The following is a 19,682-nucleotide window of genomic DNA, read 5'->3' as shown; positions in this document are numbered from 1 at the left end:
TAGACAGGGCATTTACAACCGGCATTTTTTTTTTTGTTAGGTCGGCGATATACGCTTGGGCAAAGCTTCGTCCCGGCGTTTGTTTTTTAAAAAAGAGAAAGGTCCTTAGTTTAAGGTTTTAGAGGAGTCCGGGACCTCAGGGATGCCAGTTTGGTCTTTAAACTTTAAAGGTAAGTCCTCTCCTCAGGGCATGCTTTTTGGGACGGGGTGTTTTGCGCATGCGCGAAGATCGCCATTCTGTGGGTGGCTGCCTATGCGCATGCGCAAACTAAGTTTTTTAAAAAAAACAAACGCCGACACCCACTGTGTGTGAATGAGCATACAGCGATGGGCTCCACAGACAGGAGGTAAGTGTGATCACGTTTCAGCCGGCATAAACTGCACCGGTTTATGCCGGCTGAAACGCCCCGTCTGAACGCACCCATACAGTGGTATCAAATGAGGGGGTGGGGAGACTATAATGCACACATATTTCATATGGCATGTGAGTTGGATCTGGGTGGTATGAGGGAAGGTCAGAGGGAATTTTCATTTCTGGTCCCATGATTACTCTTGGCAGCCCTATATGTTGTTCTCTCTCTCCATTTTATTTTCACAAGAACGCTTTGAAATATATTAGGCTGAGTGTATGATCGGCTTAAGTGTACCCAGTATCTGACTGGGGATTTCAGCTCAGGTCTCCTAACTCACTTAAACCATTGCTTTTGAGATGGAGCTCAATATATATATTTTTCAAAAGCAAACAATATAAATAATTAATGTATGTCTTAAATAAATCCCTGAATTTTTCAAATGCTCATTTGATTTAACTTATTTGCATTCAGTGCATTTTAAAATATTAGTTGAATTAAAAGAGGTACATTAGAACACTGCCTGAATGTGTTGTACAAGTGAGCAGCAGTTTCATTTTTCCCCCTCACAAAAAGCATTGCTAATTAGCACATCGTAATTAAAGGGGAAGTCAAACTTTTCTTTTAACTGCTCCCTTATTTACAGCTCTAATGACCTAAATGCACAGGGCACAATCCACCAAGCATGGCTGCTGTGTAATTTCAATTTATTTCGAAGGGTCTTGCACAATGATGGCATCAGTGGCTTTGCTTGCTTGTCAATTGCTAAAAATACAAGCAAGGCCTGAACAATTAATTAACTTTGTGAATAGCACATAGTACAATGCCTACCACAGACACAATTGAATACAAGTTGCTCTGCTTCAAATTGTTGGACTAACCATAAACTAGTAAAACAATAGGAAATTGTTACAAAATCAATAGAAACGTGACCTGCTTTCTAAAGTTAAAGAAGACATCCATTTGTCTATCTGGTAATGGAAAACAGAGCTTGGAAAATGCTAATCAGTTACAGAAACCAGCTAATACTTTCCCTTCAAATAAACCCCATCAGGAAACTCGATCTAAATAAATGTGCAGACAATAAAAGTAGATAACAAAAGAGTTAGTCTAAGATCCCCTTTTTCGGAAAGACACTTTAACAGATTTCCTGACCTCATTTTTTTAGCAATATGGATAACTAAATAGTCCAAAGCTGTGCTTTTTTACATTCCAAGGGTGTTATATGAAAGCTGTATATTAAATCTGGGCCTGAAATGCACATTCTGCGGCCAATAGCTAAGGTCATGTCCACCATATTCATTATCAGATTTGCGTGAAAACACAATGATATCATCATTTATGATATTATAAGTTATTTCACATAATGCAGTTTTATGCCATCCTGCTGGAGTTCATTTGCAGACATGCTATGTTGTAATGAAAGCAGAATCTATAGGGAAGTTTCACAATAAGAAATGGGTTGCACTTGTTACTATTACAAGCCAAGTGTGATGATCAGAAACTGTGCCATAAAGGGACTAATTGCTGCCTTCCTGGTCCTCAATAAATGACTAAGACTCATTGATTTCCATGGAATCTAATTGCTAAATGAAGATCCCACTTCTACCATAGAATTTCCAGTGATTCCTAGAGGTGCATGATGTCATGTCTGGCTTATGCTGTTGCATCAACAGCACCCAGCACCATGTCCCTGCCCCCAGCTCCCACTGAATGCCAGCTGGCAATCCTAGACAGCGATCACACAAGCAGTTTGCGCTGATATCATAGTGGTACTTTTGTGGATTTAAAAAGCAGAATCAGACAACGATATTTGCCTTCTGTGTCTCAGTAGTCAGGACCCAGTTCTGGCCCATCCTTGAACTGCTGTAAATGGACACCGGGGAAAGTCCGGTTTCTACGTATGCCAGTGCTTCCGCTCTGCTTTTCTGGACATCTGAACTTCCCTGTCATGAGCTGAACATGGATAAGAAGTCTGAAATGTCAGACCTGTTTCTACTGGGGGGGGGGTTTGGAGTAGCTGCCAATAATCATATAAGTGTGTGAGCACATATATGCATGTACCCACCTGTATTTTAAAAAATCAACCAGCTAGCATGCTCCGTGGTTGAGGTGCTGCAGTAATAGGGTTGCCAAGTGCTTACCTTTGTTTAGCAGGAGAGTTTGGGCCTCTGGCTGGGACATTCGCGCGTGTGTGTGTAGCGTGCACACGCCGTGATGACGTGGCCTAGAAGTGACGTCATCACACTGGGCATGTCGCTGGGCAACACTCTGGCAATCGGCCTGAAAACTCTATGGTACCATAGAGTTTTCAGGCCGATTGCCAGAGTGACACCCGGCGACATGCCCAGCGTGATGACATCACTTCCGGGCTACGTCATCACGCTGGGCACGTCGGCCTGATCTGGCCACTTCAGGGGTGGGGTTCCTCCGCCAGCCAGATCCAGACTGGTGGATTGGGAGCCCTTAGAGCAGGGGAATCCCCACCCCCTGGGGGGACTTGGCAGCCCTATGCAGTAATGTGGATGCCTTGCCACCGGACGATCATGTGGGGAAACTGCCTCAGGGTGTGCAGTCTGGTCAGACCTTCCCACAACAATTTAAACTGGTGCACTTAAAGGCACACCCTCAGTCTGCGACAGTGTGACCACTTAGATTAGTATTTAGGCCCAGGTCCAAATCTCCAGTAAAATGTGAATTTCAGTGGGTGACCTTGGGCTGATCCTTCTCCCTACACTTAATCTTCCTCACAGTGTTGTTGTGAGGGTAAAATGGAGGAGGAGAGAGCCCTTGAAGGGAAGGCAGAATAAAATGTGACAGAAAATAGATGTTAATTAGACTACAACTACCTTATGTGGGGAAAATGATTTAATATACTTTCACTGGCAACTTCAGGTTAGGAAACATGTTAAACGCAAAAATAATTTTCTAAAAGTATTATTTGATCTTCATACCAAATTTCCTCCAAAGAGCGGAGGGCAACAAACATGTTTCCTTATTTCCATTTTGCTCTGACAAAAATCTTGTAAAAATAGGTTTGAGAGGAAAATGTGTCACTGGCCCAGGTTCCCCTAATAACATTGCAACAGATTAGGATTTGAACTCAAGTGTCCCAAGTCTCAGTCTGCTACACTAACTACCAAACAACCAATATAATCAGTTGAAATAATCCCATTTTAGCTCAGCCCACAGTTACCAAATGCCAACCTACACAGGATTTTTTAACATATGCTAAGTAATTCTTGTACCTAAGCCACTGAAACACGCTGGGGTATGGGCTTTGTGGGATGGTAGGCAAGGTGGCATGGTAGAGCTCGATCTTGTCAGATCTTGCAAACTAAGCAGATTCAGTACCTGAAAGGGAGGTCACCGAGGAAGACTGCACCTCTGCTTCTCATTTGCCTTGAAAGCCCCTTGCTGGGGTCTCCATAAATCAGCTGCAGCTTGATCATATTTTACATGGGCTTTGTAGAATCACCTACTAGATTTTTAAAAAAACTTTCCATAAGAAGAAATACAGACAGTCTCCGCACCCATCATATCGATATGCAAAGTAGCAGAGTCCTGAGGTTAATGCAGAATTTCTTTCTACAAATTTTTAAAATGTTGATGTTATGCTTTCTCCTTTTTGTACAGGTTTAAACATGGAGGCTAATGGGCTGCATTCATTCCCAGTGGTGCATGGTGAAGATGCCATAGGTCAGAACTTGTATTCTAAATTCAAGGTGATTTAAAATAAATGTACAGTAATGGCATAGCGCAGATACGTTCTACAAAGGTTAGCCTCTCAAAATCATATCCTTTTCCCTTAAAAAGCATGACTGCTAAATTATACCTGTGATGTCCGCATGCAAGCACTATTCCTTTCAAACTGTCTCAATTATGCTCAACCTTGCCAACGATTACAGAGATTAACTTAGGACAGCTTACTGTTCTAGGGCCTTGCATTTCTAAAGGTCCAATATTGAATGATTATAATTTTTAAAATTCATTTTTACTCACACACGGAGATCTTGACAGCTGCACATTAGCATGCCCTTTTATAGATTTATATTAGCACTCACAGTTCAAATAGCCATAATACTTAATTTTTATGGGGTCTCTGGCAACATTTGGAAGTGTAAAAGTCACCAATTATTTTTCAAGATTAAGCTTATAGCTATGTAGGAAATCAGTATGCAAATAGGCTGACTGGTAAAACTCAGACAACAGTGGTTTCAGAATCTCTGCTCGATACTTGGACACCTGACTGACAAAATGTCGCAAATGGACAAAAAAGAAGACAAAGGAAAGGTCTCACTCTGCCACAGAGAGATAAACCTCACAAAAGAAAAGGCCACAGCTAATGGAAGTTCTCAAACTATACATTTTATAGTTAATTTCAGATATTGTCAGCCACAGGGGTATTTATTTCTCAAAACTCTTGTATTAAACATATGGAGGGGTGTAGTGCTCACTCATCTATTTTTATCATGAGCTGTCTCAAATGAGTTCTGTGTGATATATATGGTGCTCCTTTTCCTCAATTTTATCCTCACCTATCCTGTGACCAGGTCAGGCTAAGAAAGAGCAACTGGTCCAAGGCCATCCATTGAGTTATACAGTTCAGTGGAGATTTGAACCAGGTCTGTTCAGTACAAACCCAGCACTCCTAGCACTACACATTATTGCCTCTCAAGTCTTGAGGTAAGAGATTTAGGCCTCATGCAACCAAACAAGGTAGAGAGAATGTATGCAGGGCAGTGGGAGTGGATAAAAGAGAGAAGTGGGATTGCGCCAGAATCCACATGTTTAGTACAGAGCTCACACATGCCAAAAATCTGTGCAGAAGAGCAGATGAACATGTGGAGGATGGGCCCTAGAGCTCCTGCCACAACCAGGACATTGCCCAGTCGAGGTTCTCAGGGTGTATCAAAGTGATTTAGATATATTTGTGAGGCATCGCCATGTCTTTTCAGGCTACAAAATACCTAATGTTCTCACTGTGACCTGCAGAGGATGCATGCAGGGCCATACTTTATTTATTAAATTGGATTTGCTAGGCTGCCCTTACCTGTGAGCAGGTCTCCAGGCCATTTACAACAGAGCAGAAAACAATAAGTAATTTGATTTAAAACCAATGTTAAAATTACTTAAAATTACTTGAAGAAGTAGTTTTAGAAATCTTTTGATATGAGGGATTCTATTTGAAATAGACCTCTTCCACTTCCTCATTTTTATTTAAGGACTAATACCTAGGTGAATAATCCAGATGTATTATTTTTTTTAAAAAAAACAACAATAATAAGGCAAGCCTCAGCAGCGTGAATCAAAAGGTTTAGAAAGCCCAGCTAGCAACATCATCTTACAATTAGAGCTCTTGAGTTCTAGCTATTGTTGAAAATCTCTCAAGGCCAAGTGCAACTAGTTAAAGCTTTAGATCCAGATATACTGGAGATAGTGGTCATCCATTAATCAAACACATGGTGTTGGATCCTAATGAGATAGACACTCCTATCCACTGTTTTGATTTATTTCTTGCAAACAACAGGCAGTTTTATTTATGCCTCTCACTGTAGATTTCTGTGCTTAGCTCAAACAGGCCCTGTGTCAAGGATCATAATACTGTACTAGAATATCTATTGATAAGAAATTCTTTGAGGGAAAACCAATAACACTATGGGAAATAAATATATCTGTGACTGAATATGGTGGGTCATAAACTGTAACAAAAGGATACAGTGTTGCTGAAGTCAGGGTTGGCAAAATACAGAACAAACACCTTTGGTTGTCATTTACCTAATATACTATTTCTCCAGAGTCAATGAAAATTGTTATATTTTGATTTACATTGGCCTGTATCCAGCCACATTCCAAATACTTAAGGGCATTTGAGTTTTCTTAAGAGAAAGTGGTGCCTTCTATCAATCTCTTCCTCCTACTGCAACCCCCCAGGAAGCTTATGTTCTGCTGGCCCCAAAGACGCCAAGGGGAAGGGGGTAAGTGGGCTGCAGCAGGAGATAGGAATTGGCAGAAAACACTGCTCCCTCTTAAGAAAACCTATGTACCCTTAAAGGAGCAGAACCACAAAGCTAAGCCACTGTACTCTGTACTTTTTTCCCCTTCCATTTTCAGGGACCACCTTACATTAGTGAGTTATACCTGGGATATAACATCGGAGAATCACTCATTGGGAACTGAGTAGCCAATAAATGGAATTCTCTGCATGCAGGCAGACTTATACATATCATTTGCTAGACTGCAAAACAGAAGCACAAGTGGGATGCACATTCAGACAAACATTTTAATGTGCATCTGAATAAGGATGCAGGCTCTTCTCACCGTATTATTTAGAACAGGACATATATTCCAATACACAGGTGACTTGTCACACATTAACCTTTTTTTTATAAACAGTTAAAACTGGATCAAAGCCGTGTAGGAGTGCTGCTCATGAAAGCAGCTCTGCAGTTTTCTGCCAGTCCATGTCTTCAACCAAGGGTGATTTCCCACAAGCGCTGCTCCGCGCTCACTCTTCTCTTTGGCCTGATGGTACGTGTCAATTCCACACAAGCTGCTGTGCGGCTGCATTTTGCCTCACAGCTTTGTGCGATTTCCCCCATGTCTACTCAATCCTGTTTTTTGAGGACTGAGTAGACGCGGGGAAAATCACATGAAACTGTGGGGCAAAATGTGGGCGTGCAGCAGCTTGTGTGAGATTGACACGTACCATCGGGGCAAAAGGGAGGATTGAGTGCGGAGCAGCACTTGTGGGAAATCACCCCAACTGTGTGAGTAGAATATTTATGTGAACTACCTTCTTCCCAGAAAGATGGTGATAATGTTTTTATTTCAGAGAATTTGGGGGGATGCTGATGGGTATGTTTTCACTTTTCTCTGTGTTTTCGTATTGGTGTTTGAAGCACCTTGATTGTGTGTGTGTGTGTTTGTGTGTGTGTGTGGGTTTTGCTATTCTCATTTATTTATTTAAACATTTATGTCCTGCTTATCCTTGTGGTTTAAGGCAACTTAACAATAATGATTTTAAACATTTTCAGTTAAAACCAAAATAAAATAGCAGACCCCAAAATCTCGCCCATTCCCCTTCAAATATTTATTTTTATTGCTTTTTGATTGCAATGTTTTCAAATTATACTTCCAGGGCTTTTTATTGTACACCTGGATTGTTTGGTCCAGAATGGTAGCATATAAAATGGAAACATACATCTTTCTGTCAATGGAGACCTTCAAACTGATGCTGGAGAACTCTGCTGTCAATGGAAGCCTTCCTATAAAGAATAATAGTTCTTCAAAAAACCATTCAGAGGTGATATTACTGGAAGATCCAGGTCCTTCCCAGCTATCTCTACCTCCTTTTAAAAATACACTATCATTCTGGGCAGCAGTGTTCCCTCTAAGCTGAGTTAGTGTGAACTAACTTACAGTTTTTCAGCCTCCGGCTCACACATTTTTTGTTTTAGCTCAGGAAGGATGGCTCCGGAGCAAGCTAATTTATGCAGTAGCCATATTGCTTGCTCACAACTTTAATACCAGTAGCTCACAAAGTAGAATTTTTGCTCTCAAGAACCCCACAGCTTAGAGGGAACATTGCTGGTCAGTATTTTTTTTTGAGCAGATGGTATCATGAGGTTTATCTATAAGAAATACCATCTTTCTGAAGGGGTTGCAGCAGGGTCACTGAAGCCAAGATTAACCATTGATTAGTTTTAATGGACCATGGCAATAATAAACAACATAGGCCTGTTCAGAGATTAGGCTATCCTGTTAATGCTGCTGACACAAGTGGCTTTTAACCTAACAGCACTAATATTATCAACATCTCAGAAGACCCAGGGGGTTGTGAAAATGGGAACAGAAATGTGGTGCAGAGGCATATTTAATAAAATCCTCTATAAGTGCTTCTGATTTGCCTTGACAATGGATGTGGTTTCTTCTGGGCATGAGGTTCAGAAAAAGAAATGCTTGAGAATTTCAAAAGCAGTAAAGCACTTAAGGATTCTGTGTGTTCCATTTTGAGCACTGATAATGCTAAAAAAAAGCACCTAAAAAGAGACCTTCAATATGGCAGTTCATGCTGTGTCCAAACTCAATTTTTCACAGCTCCTTAAGACTATCTTTATAGAGCTTTATACAGGGCTTGGGGGGGGGAGGGTCTGTACTGTATTAACACTGTGTAGCATTTTCATTAGATGGATTGAGAACATGACTTTTTAGCCCTTGCCTGCAGAATGAACTGACGTACTTCTTCTGTTTCAGCTATTGAGATGCTGGACCTGGTTTTGGGTGCAGACTAATTAATTACACATAACAACTGGTTCAACAGACCGGATTCAGATGCTCACTGCCATTTATATCTAAAGACTAATTCCACCAGGTCAAAATGGTTCAAGGGAGCATCACAATGAAGATGGGGGGTTGTATACTGATACATACTTACAATGTATGCAAAAAGTTGTTTGTGCATTTCTCTTGGGCCAACGGTACATTCCTTTTTTTCTCCAACTTTCAAATAAATTCTTCAGAATTTAGGATACTAATACAAATTGTATACTTTTTGATAAAGTGTGCGTGCACATGAAAGCTCATACCTTGAATAAACCTTTGTTGGTCTTAAAGGTGCCACTGGACTCAAAAATTGTATACAAGTTCATAAAATAACTTCTAAAGAAATGTTGAATGCCTTACTCTTCAGGTTCAGCATGGGTTTCAAATGCATAATGCAATGAAAATAAAACTCTCATGAGTTCCTAATCTACTGTTCTACTTGCCATCCCCTAAAAGTCCATGAAATGTCTCGGTCATTTTGTGAAAATATCTAAGATTTGACAGACAAGTTCCCACATCCCAATACTTGCACCAACAGATCTGAATAAAAGTACCTCTGTGAGCTTGTCAGCAAAGTCGCAACTGTAATCACTTATTCTTTAGACATGATAATCGGAAAAGATATCCATATGCCTAGGACAATATTTATTAAGCACCAAGGACATCCATCAGGTTGACCAAGGCTGTTAGAGTAAAAAGCAAGTCAGAAACTAGATTTAAATGCATCCCCTTACTCACTGTGTCTTATCCAAAAAAAGGCTGGAGTTGTCCAGCCACCATGCATTCAACCCACTATCCAGTAGTTGTTCAAACTGTTAAAGTTTAAGGACACAAAGTCCATTTTTCTAAATAAATTTCATTTAGCTCATCCAAATGTTTAAACAGTCAACATTAATCACTCCTACTAAATGGGAATTAGCTATGAACTGAAAAAAAACCTGCCTCGCCTACAATTGATGACTGGTATCTTAAGGTTTGGGAAATACTTCAGATGGCCAAAATACCGGATTCCATATCTCGTACTGATCCATATTTACACTTTTCCAGTAGGTTGGACAAGTGGATACCATTTTCAGAACATATAATGGAAAATTCTACCTTCCAAAACAGTTCTACTAATGATCTATATTACGAGGTCATGATGTCTCTGTAATTCTACATCTACAGATATGAGTCTCCTTAAATTTTTGAAAGGTTATTTCCTCCTAATATTGACCATCCTATGTTAATCCTGTGAAAATGTAGACACAGAAAGTGTTACTTATTACTTGCTTTCACTGCTGAATTGTATTTGATGGCTTATTAGTTTAAAACAATAAAATGTTAATTAAAAATATTAATAACTCATATTCTTATCAAATAGTGAAACACACTGAGATGAAGAATGTACACTAAGAAAACATTTTAGGATATAGGAAAGGTTTGTATACTGTGATCAGAGATCTGGACCAAAGTCATTTGCATAGACAATATCACATATCCACCCCCTGCTTTTGGGTTTCAAGGCCATCTACAATAAAATCTGAAAAGCAATTTCTTGCCAGTACACTGGAACAAGGAATCATATCACTAATTTCAGCATTTGAAAGTCTTGTGTAAAATAGGAAATTTATAGTGAAGTCCTATGCAGACGTAACTCTGTTCTAAGACCACTGTCCTCAGTCAGTTTAGATTGGAGTAACTTTACATAGGATTCCACTGTTAATTAAATATAGCAAGAAAACTCCTGCTAGATCTCGCAGTTGACTTGCTTAGCTATTACAGCACTTAAAGGTCCACTGTATAATTGGAGGGCGCATAATATAGCACTGTTGCTGAACAAAGCAGGTTTAAACCTAGGCAGTGTCTGAACAGGAGATTTTCTGGAAGCTCTGTGTATGCCTCCCTGGATTCCATAATGTTAGAAGGTTATCACAAGAGAAGAAGAATAATTTCAGAATTCCCTCCAAACCCCAAATCTTTCCTTCCAGTCCTCTATAAGCTCTTAGGTGCTTGATCATGTCTATTTCGATAGTAATTCATCATCAGGCTGTTCTGCAGGTTTTTCCCATTTTTCCTTCAGATAACTTACAAGTTTTTTAAAAAACATACCTGTGAAGTCCCCTTGTCTGTGGGAGGCCTGGTCCTGATGCCAGCCTCTTTACTACTAGTTATAGTTTTATGTCACACACACACACATGAATAAAGATACGAATTTCTATCTACCTGTAAATCAGCATCAAATTCATGTTTCAAGTGAGCTTCTTCTGCAGCTTCAACAAGTCGCTAAAAAGAAAGGGGAAATACAGCATTACTTTCTAGATATTCCAGAGGCTTTTCTGTTTTGTCAGTTTTCGTGAACCCAGTTGTATATGCTCAGTTCCATCAAACTTACTCCCTTCTTTCAATGACTACACAGGTTACTCACTCTGCATGCATGTGTTTTAACTGAGGCCCCGGTCACACGGCAAAGTTGCCGCAGGAGAGGCATGGATGGTGGGCGGATTATCCGGGTGTGATCACACCCCAACATCTGGGAAGTGGAGCGCACCCATGGCTTACCGCCGAAAATGCACATTAAAAAAGTAGTACCTCCAAAGTACTAGTAAATGTTTGCCACGAGCTGCCTCCAGACTCCCGGGGTGTGATCGCGCCGTTTACCCACTGGTGCCGAGGGAAGGACCCGTGGTGTGCTGCCGACACGTCTGATCACGTAATCGCAGATCAAATTGCGCCGGGACAATTAGCCACGCCTCCCCCCGCGATATCCGGCCCGTGTGATCGAGGCCTGAATATAACAAATGCATCTGAAGCAGGGACAATGACACTTGAAACCATTCAAATTGACCCTTCCTATGACATAACATCCATCATTCAATGAAACACCTTTAACATTTCATGCAAAGACATTCTATTATTTCAACTTTTGTATTCTTATAAATACTCAAGGAAATCAACACTTTACACATAACTGCACTTTGTTTTTGCATCTATGAGTTTAAAACAAGCATCTGAAGCAGGGACAATGACACTTGAAATCATTCAAATCGACCCTTCCTATGTTATAACATCCATCATTCAATGAAATGCCTTTTGAATGAAACAAACAACAATAAGTAATTACAGTGTCTGCGGTCAGATGACAGGCTTGGTGCGATCTAGCTGCACCTCTGTTTTAACCAGTGTTATTTGTTCCAGAGAGGTTTGTCCAAACATGCCTCCCTTAACCTGCCTTACCATGCACTCACTCTGTGGTTGTCTGTTCAGATTATTGCTGTGCAGATGGAGTGGGCAGTCAGGCAGCATCCTTTTGAAAAATTGTCTTTCATGCATGCACAGAAGTACTCATTCAAAGCACTACTTCATTTTGACAGATCCACGATCCCTCCACCAAGTACTGTGGCCCCTCTCAGCCTCCTTAGCTTTACCTCTCTTTCTTGGAATGCAGATTTACATGAGAGTAGCCCCAATTGATTTCAGTACATTTACTCCTGTGTCAAGCATGCAATGCTCTCAAACAGCATCTCTCAAAGAGAAGAAGAGGGGCAGCAAGAAGACAATTAGTATAGTGACGTCAGCACCTTCTCTTTTAAGTATCATTCCTGTCTGTCTCCAGATTGTTACTCTCAGGGCAATTTCCCCCTTCTTCTCGGAGGTGCCACACTCACTCTTACCCTCTCTCTCAGCTAGAGATGTAGTTAAGAACCTGCCTCTGTCTTCCCTCTTTCCTATCAAGTATATTAATCCCTAAATAAACCTTTATCTACTCTTCAATCAGGTTGTGCACCGTTGCTGTGTTCATTACTCAGCCAACAGAAAAGGCCAAGAAACAAGTGGTTGCTGCAGAGTAGGAAGGAAAGGAAATCAAGTGAAACATTGTGGCACATTCCCAAGTGCCCAAATCTCCTCAGGAAATGGGTCCAAGTAGTTGTTGTTGGCCTCTGATGCCAGGCTGCAAAACCTCTCCTCCTGGAGGTAAGATAAGGCATCTGTGATGTTATCAATGCCTGTGATGTGCAGTGTTGAAAACATAATGTTAGTGGACAGACAAACCTGAACAAACCTGTGTACAAGACTCTGAGCATGACATCTGCTTGTTAGGCACCTGCGTCACCACCTGCTTGTCACACTAGAACCTGACCTGCCTGTTTGTAAACTGCTCCTGCCAAATGACCACCGCAACAAGAATTGGGAACAATTCCAGAAATGTGAGGTTCTGCAGAATACCTGCATCTGCCCATTGTGCTGGCCAAGGCCGGGCACACCAATGCCCATCATAATATACCCCAAATCCAGTACTACCCATGGCATCAGAATGTATCTGGATCCTTTTTCCCAGGTACAATAGCTACTGCCATATGCTGACACCATTGTAATGTGATAGGAAGGACAGCCAGACCTGAAGGTCCTCCTTCATGCCCTTAGTTAACCTTACATGGTGATGAGGAGCAGAGGCCCCAGATGTAGCCCTTGCCAGACATGCACAAAAGGCCCTGCCTTGAGATACTATCCAACAGTCAAAGTTAAGTTGACCCATGAGTGACTGCAACTCCTTCAAGGTGCATTTTGTGCATGTCAAAAACAGAGAGATGAGGGCTCAACATGCCAAAAGCTTACCCTCAGACAGGCAGGATTTCCCAGCCACAGAATCTAACTGAATGCCCAGATAGGTTAGCTGAATGGCCAGTCCCTCCGTTTTATTTATATATATACAAAGCAATCCACCCATCATCTCCTCCCCCATTCCTCCTACATGGGTCTCCTTAGGTACAAGCCTTTTTTTAAAAAAAGCAGAGCAACACCTGTGCAAATCTATCAATCACAATTTCACCTTTACCTTTCTCCAACAATCACAGGGTATACAGTTTTTGCTTCATCCATTTTAGCCTCACAACAATCCTATGAGATTAGGTTAGGCTGGCTTAGAGTTATTTACAGTACAGACCACAGCACCATTATCTATATACTAATAGCAAAGTCGCCCCCGTGTGTGCGGATACCTAAATCCGTGCATCGGGGGCACCTGGGGGGAGGGAGATTTTTGTGCACACTTGGGGCAGTCCCCAGGTATGCACAAAAATCTAAAAACCCAGAAAAAATATTGGGGGGATACTTAAATCCCCCCAAAAGTGACAGAGCGTCCCCTGCGCATATGCAGGGAATGCTCTGCGAACTCCCTCACCGCCGCCACCGCCACTTGAGGGGGGAAAGAGAGCAGCGGGCCAGATTGGCAAGCCACTCGGGCCTCACTTCGGAGACGGGGGGCGGTTGCAGGCCGCTAGGCCCTCGCTTCGGAGGGGACGGGGGGGGGGAGGCAAGGGAGGGAGATCGAGCGGGGGAGTGGAGGGGGGTGGAGGAGACGGGGGAGGAACCGGCGGGATGGGGGGAACTTACCTCCTCCTCCTGCTTCCTCCTCTGCCTCATGTGTGGAGGTCCCTCCCCCCCCACGAGTATCGCGGGTCCCGCCCCTTGTGCTTTTCTAAACCTGTTAAATAGTGGGTTTAACACGGCAGAGGTGAAGGCAGAGTGATTTCAACAAATAGCAGTTTATTGCATCTCAACAGGAATACTTTACATGGGAAAACTGCCCTAACTATATACACCTAAGTCATTCCCTGCCCCCATACAATTGGTGAGTTCAAATGGCCTCCAGGATCCAGATTGGCTGGCTGCCCTCAGGGGCCAATCCACAGGCAGATTCCTGGGATCTTTTTTCTGGGGCTTCAAGCTCCAATTAAGTGGCCTGCCCAGACATGCCTTCCCACTCTCCATCTAGATGGCCTGCCAGACCAGGCATGCCTCCTTATGCTTGCTACTAGCACCCGCAGAAGTTAAGCCTGAGTGGAAGATTGTACATGTCGAGACATAACAAAACCCATTCACTTCAACTGATTTAGAGGGTTGTACCTCTGCTTAGGATGGCACTGATAAGTTTCAATGCCCAGGAGAGGTCACAGGACTGGGGCTCAGAACCTGTGTCAAAGAAATGAAAAGTGAACTAATGTCCTTCTGAAATGGTACAAACCCACACTTCAATCACTCACAATTCTTTGGGTTGGATCCAAAGTACCTTTGCAAAGAACAGAATAAATCTCCCTTCCCAGTGATAATAGGAATTCCACCACCACACAGTCTCTATGATAATCAGTCAAATGTTTCACAAACTGTTATCTGTTAAAAGTTCACATACACTCGATCATGCAAAAAAGGTGAATGCAAATGCACAATCACATGCTGCTTTCTCAAAGCGTCATCCTTGTCCACCACCAATCCACTACCACTTCCACCTTCATCTCTGCTTGAAGTACACAAAACTTTGTGTCCTTATCAGTGATTTTCAGATGACAGGTGACTCTTTATTGTTCTTTACAGGTGTTCTTTACTGTTGCTTGACTCAGTGATAGTTCCTAGAAGAGTCAAACTGTTCAGATTGGAAATATTTTATGCATGCACACTGTGGCATGCTTCATGGGAATTGTGGTTATTTGGGGGGGGAAAGACCTCTTATGCACCCATGAGACTCTCATCCTATTCAGCTTTCACATTCTCATGACCCTGTAGCATAGAGAACAACTTAGGTCCCGGTCACACGGGAGGATTTGCCCTGCAAGAGAGATGGATCGGGGGCGCATCAAATGGGCGCAATCACACCACAACATCTGGGAAGTGGAGTGCACCCGTCCCTTCCGGCCGAAACTGCGCATCAAAAAAACCCCACCTAGAAAAGACTACTACCTACCTGAACATCCGCATCAAGGGCGGCCGTGGGATCACCAGCGCACCCGTCTCCGGCAGCATGCGAGGCCCCCGGCCAAACTGCGCAGGTCCTTGGTCTCCCCCCCCCCCCGGCATCTGATCGTGCCGGGGAGCAACTGCACAGTGGCTCAGGGATCTGTCTGATCCCGCTCCATGCGTCTCTTTTGATGCGGCTCAAAAAAGTCGCGTTTTGGCCGTGTCTTTTCCCCCAGTGTGACCAGGGCCTTACTTATGAAAGCTTGTAGAAATGGTTTCTGCAGAGATGCAAAGCAATTCAGCCCTACTATGCCAACAAAACTTCAAACAAAAACACTGAGGCCAACAATGGTTCACATGCAAAAGAACTATATATTTATGATAAACTCAAACACTGATCATGTGCATTTTGAAGTTCACAGCATTTCTGATGGTTAACAACAAAAAGTGGATTAAGAATAGTAACAATATAACAGATCAGTGGATCCCCCCCCCCCCAATAGAGTTTTTGCCCAACATGTTTGATGCAAAATGTGTCTCAGAATCAATTTAGAGAGGCACAAGGAAATGTGGGGAAAGATGAAGGGAAGATAAACGAGAAACAAGATTAAGCCTCAATGATTATAAATTACTAGACCTGTGCTGATTGGATCCAAATGTGCAAATTGTACATAAAATTTACAATTGTGTTCATGGGACTCGCCATAGAGCTGGAGCATAATGGAAGAAATTCCTTAAATCACAGGAGACAAAGCTATAATAGCCATATGTACGTTTGCAATATTTTAATATTAAAAACAAAAGTCTTAATTCCACAATAAAATGTTCAGCACTAGGAGAACTAGTAATTTTAAATTATCTATGTACAGTTGTCAATTGCCAGCTTCTTTGAAGATGCAGTATTACTATAGTTACTAAGGATACACTTCCTTACTTCACTGCATAAATGACACTGACCTAGTGCAAAACCACCCATTATGAAAGTCCCATTATTGACAACAGCTGTACTCTGGCTTCACTCTTCTGAAGTGCACCTGTGGGAGTTTTTAAAAGGCCCACTTGTTAGGCAAACTGTGATGTCTAGTTCACACTTACTTATTTACAATGCAAAGGCATGAATCATCTCCATGTGGCTTATGACGTTCTGATAAGGTGTGCATAAAGGAACAACACTGGTATGTGAGTTCTCATGCAAATATTGTGCTTTTCTGCATTCTCCTTTTCTTAGTTTGTAAGAACAGGTTTCTTTGGGGGGGTGTCTCTGTTCCACGTGTGTTTTGCTCCCTCTGGTGGCTGATTTGGTATTGTACTGGTTTATGTTTGGCATAAAAACCTGCAGTTTAAATCTACAGGGAGATATGCCAATGTACATCTTCAGGAAAATAAAGTGATGTAATATCAAATTGACCATTAGAGGGAGCAAAGAAACCCCCCCAAAGAACTTCCCCGTAAGGAAAATGAGAATGCAGAAAAACCCAAGGTCTTTGTGACAGAAAGGGCAAGTAGTCTGGGCACAAGTCAGAATATCTGCCAGAGTTTCAAAGCAAGGAACAGAATGTGAAGGTAATGTGGCAGGGGAGACACCTTGATCACCAAGGAACAGAATGTGAAGGAGAGTGTCAGCAACATAGGAGGTGTATCTACAGTGGCTAAAGGGAGAGGAGGGAGAGCTCTGAGGCAAGTGACCACTGGACTGAAGAATGTCCAGTCCCCCATTCCAGCCTCTTCTATGGCTTCTTTAAACCTAAACTACCCAGAACCAGATGTAAGCTATGTGCTCCCTAAGGTCTCTTATTTGGGAACCTGCTAGATCAAGGCTGTAATTATTTCTGAGATAAGTAGAAATCACTTTTTCCTAGATATTCGACTAGACAGACAAGACACAGATGAAGATTAACAACAAATGTTTATTTAACAGAAAAGCAGAAAGGGCCCGGGTAGGCAAGCCCCGCCACTTGCGGGACCGAGCGGGGGAGGGAGGAGGCTGGCCAGTCGCTGGGTCAGGGAAGGGGGTGGGGCCAGGCGTGTGGCAGGAAGGTAGGTGCCTCCCCTCCCTCCCTAGGCCAATTGCTGGGCAGCGGGGTGTCCGGAGGGAGAGGCCTGGGGTATACGTGACCTGGGCCACTCACCGTCCTCACCCCCTTTCCAGGTGCAACAGGAGCTGCTTGCCCGCCAATCCCTCCCTGTTTCTTGGGCATTTGGAGGGGGAAGGACACGGCGGAGGGGGTTACTGGTAAAGGGGGTTGCGGGTCAATTTTGGTTGTGTCTTGTTTGTTTCGTTATTTAGTTCCAGGGTACACATTTCATCACAACTCTTGGCAGTGACAGCATGGGGCTGGATCCGTTTGGTAGAAATTGGCCTGCGTGCCATTTTTCGAATGTGGGGACCCCTGTAAGGGTCTTGGCATGAGGGCTGAAGGGAGCAGGCAAGCTCAAGGACTAACAGCGACGGCCCTCACCGCCAGGTGGCAGGGGAGTTCACACAGGGGCAGGCGTCCCGGTGAACTCCGGCAACCTGCCATCCTGCAGGCTCTACCCATGCCGGCTGGCTGGGTAACAGATACCTCGGCTGGCAGAAGGGTCAGCTAACAGGTCGGATCTGGTGGACCTATGCTGTGCCAATGCCTATAACAGCTGTAATCAATAAAGTTGTGGGCAATTTTATCCACCTAATTTCCAAAGAAACTGTGTATGAGCGGTCATTTTGAACGGGACGGTGTAAAGCTGGCCAAGCTGCTCCATCCCGAATACGACCTGGAACCGCAACAAAGTATTTAACAGGGTAAGGATCTTGTGTGGAAATGCTTCCGCATATGAAGTGTACTGCTTCTTGACTTCACCCCTATAGGTTACAAACTTTCTCCAACAAAAGTAACCACTTTAGCTGAGTCTCAGTTAATATAAATAAACCCTGAGGAGAGATTTGATTCCCCTTTCTCCTGAACAAGGCTTCACTGGAACCTAATACCACAACTGATAAAATTCTTCCAAGGTTGCTCTTTTAACACATAGAGCTCCTATCCAGTGTTCCCACTAAGCTGAGTTAGTGTGAGCTAGCTCACAGTTTTTTAGCCTCTGGCTCAAACATTTTTGTCTTAGCTCAGGAAGGATGGCTCCAACGCAAACTAATTTATGCAGTAGCCAAATCGCTTGCTCACAACGCAATAATCCATGCAACAGTCACCAACAGGTTGGACTATTGTAACTTGCTTTACATGGGACTACCCCTGAAACTGACCCGGAAGCTCCAACCGGAATAAAATGCAGATGCACCGGTCCTTACGTGAATCCTATGGAGGGTACATATCCACCCAGTGCTGCATGAGCTGCATTGGTTGCCAGTGGAACACCGGATCAGATTCAAGGTTCTGGTGCCTACCTTTAAAGCCCTTAAAAGTCAGAGACCAACGTACCTTCAGGACTGCCTCTCCCAATATGTCCCCCAAAGGGCATTAAGATCAGCAGATAAGAATCTTCTGGTGGTTTCTGGCCCCAAAAGAGATCTGGCTGGCCTTCGTCCCAGCCTTGTGGAACTCTCTGCCGAATGACATTTGTTTTGTCCTGGAACAACCACCAGGCGGTAGCCAGGTGAGCAGAGCTTGATTCCCAAAAGAACAATAGGCGCTAGGCTCCTAAGGTCCACTAGGGGAACCAATAGAAATCTTGGCGGGAGATTCAAACCCCCCAATGGAATCTAGGGGTATTCCCTTGGAAATGTATATAGTTGGCCACTTGGCCGTTTGTTGTTGTCTCTTTAGTGTGAAAGTACTGAGTAAACGCGTGTTTCTTATGTCATGGTCCGAGTCATGATGTATCGAAACGAGTACTTTTCAACATCCATGCCCTGTCTGACCTACTAAAGTTTCACAGGGCATATAAGGGAGAGATGTTCTGCCATGCCTTTGGTTGAGGCCAGTGACGGCACCTTACATCTGCCCGGCACTCCCCCTCCCCCCAAAAAACAAACCCTGAATGCTCCATATGTCATCTTGTTCTTAAAATGTATTTAAATATTTATGCAAAATGTTTTTAATACTGAATTCTTGTGGTTTTAATTGGTTTTATAATTATTGAACTATTTTGTTGTAAACTGTCCTGAGCCCCACATAAGTGGGGAAGGGTGGTCTAGAAATCTAATGAAATAAATAAATAAATAGCTCACAAGGTAGAATTGTTGCTCATGAGACTCCACAGCTTAGAGGGAGCATTGCTTCTATCCACAGGACTTGTGTATGCAAATTAGGTATTTTGAGCCCTTAATAGGATGCTTATTTTAGTAGAGCAAGCTTCTTTCCC

General features: G+C 42.9%; 1 protein-coding gene across 1 annotated transcript in view; it reads right to left on the bottom strand.

Moving 5' to 3' along the window:
* The window catches only part of CACNA2D3 (calcium channel, voltage-dependent, alpha 2/delta subunit 3), an 855,054-nt gene that overhangs the window by 550,214 nt on the left and 285,158 nt on the right, over positions 1-19,682 (bottom strand). Inside the window, exon 4 of the mRNA XM_015410013.1 lies at positions 10,881-10,940. Within this exon, the coding sequence (XP_015265499.1) occupies positions 10,881-10,940 (60 nt within the window). The remainder of the gene's footprint in view (positions 1-10,880; positions 10,941-19,682) is intronic.

The sequence above is a fragment of the Gekko japonicus genome, unplaced genomic scaffold, assembly GCF_001447785.1.
Source record: "Gekko japonicus isolate JY-2015 unplaced genomic scaffold, Gekko_japonicus_V1.1 scaffold160, whole genome shotgun sequence".
Classification (NCBI taxonomy): Eukaryota; Metazoa; Chordata; class Lepidosauria; order Squamata; family Gekkonidae; genus Gekko; species Gekko japonicus.
Note: the sequence above shows the minus strand (reverse complement) of the source record. Positions and strands in the feature narration are given on the sequence as shown.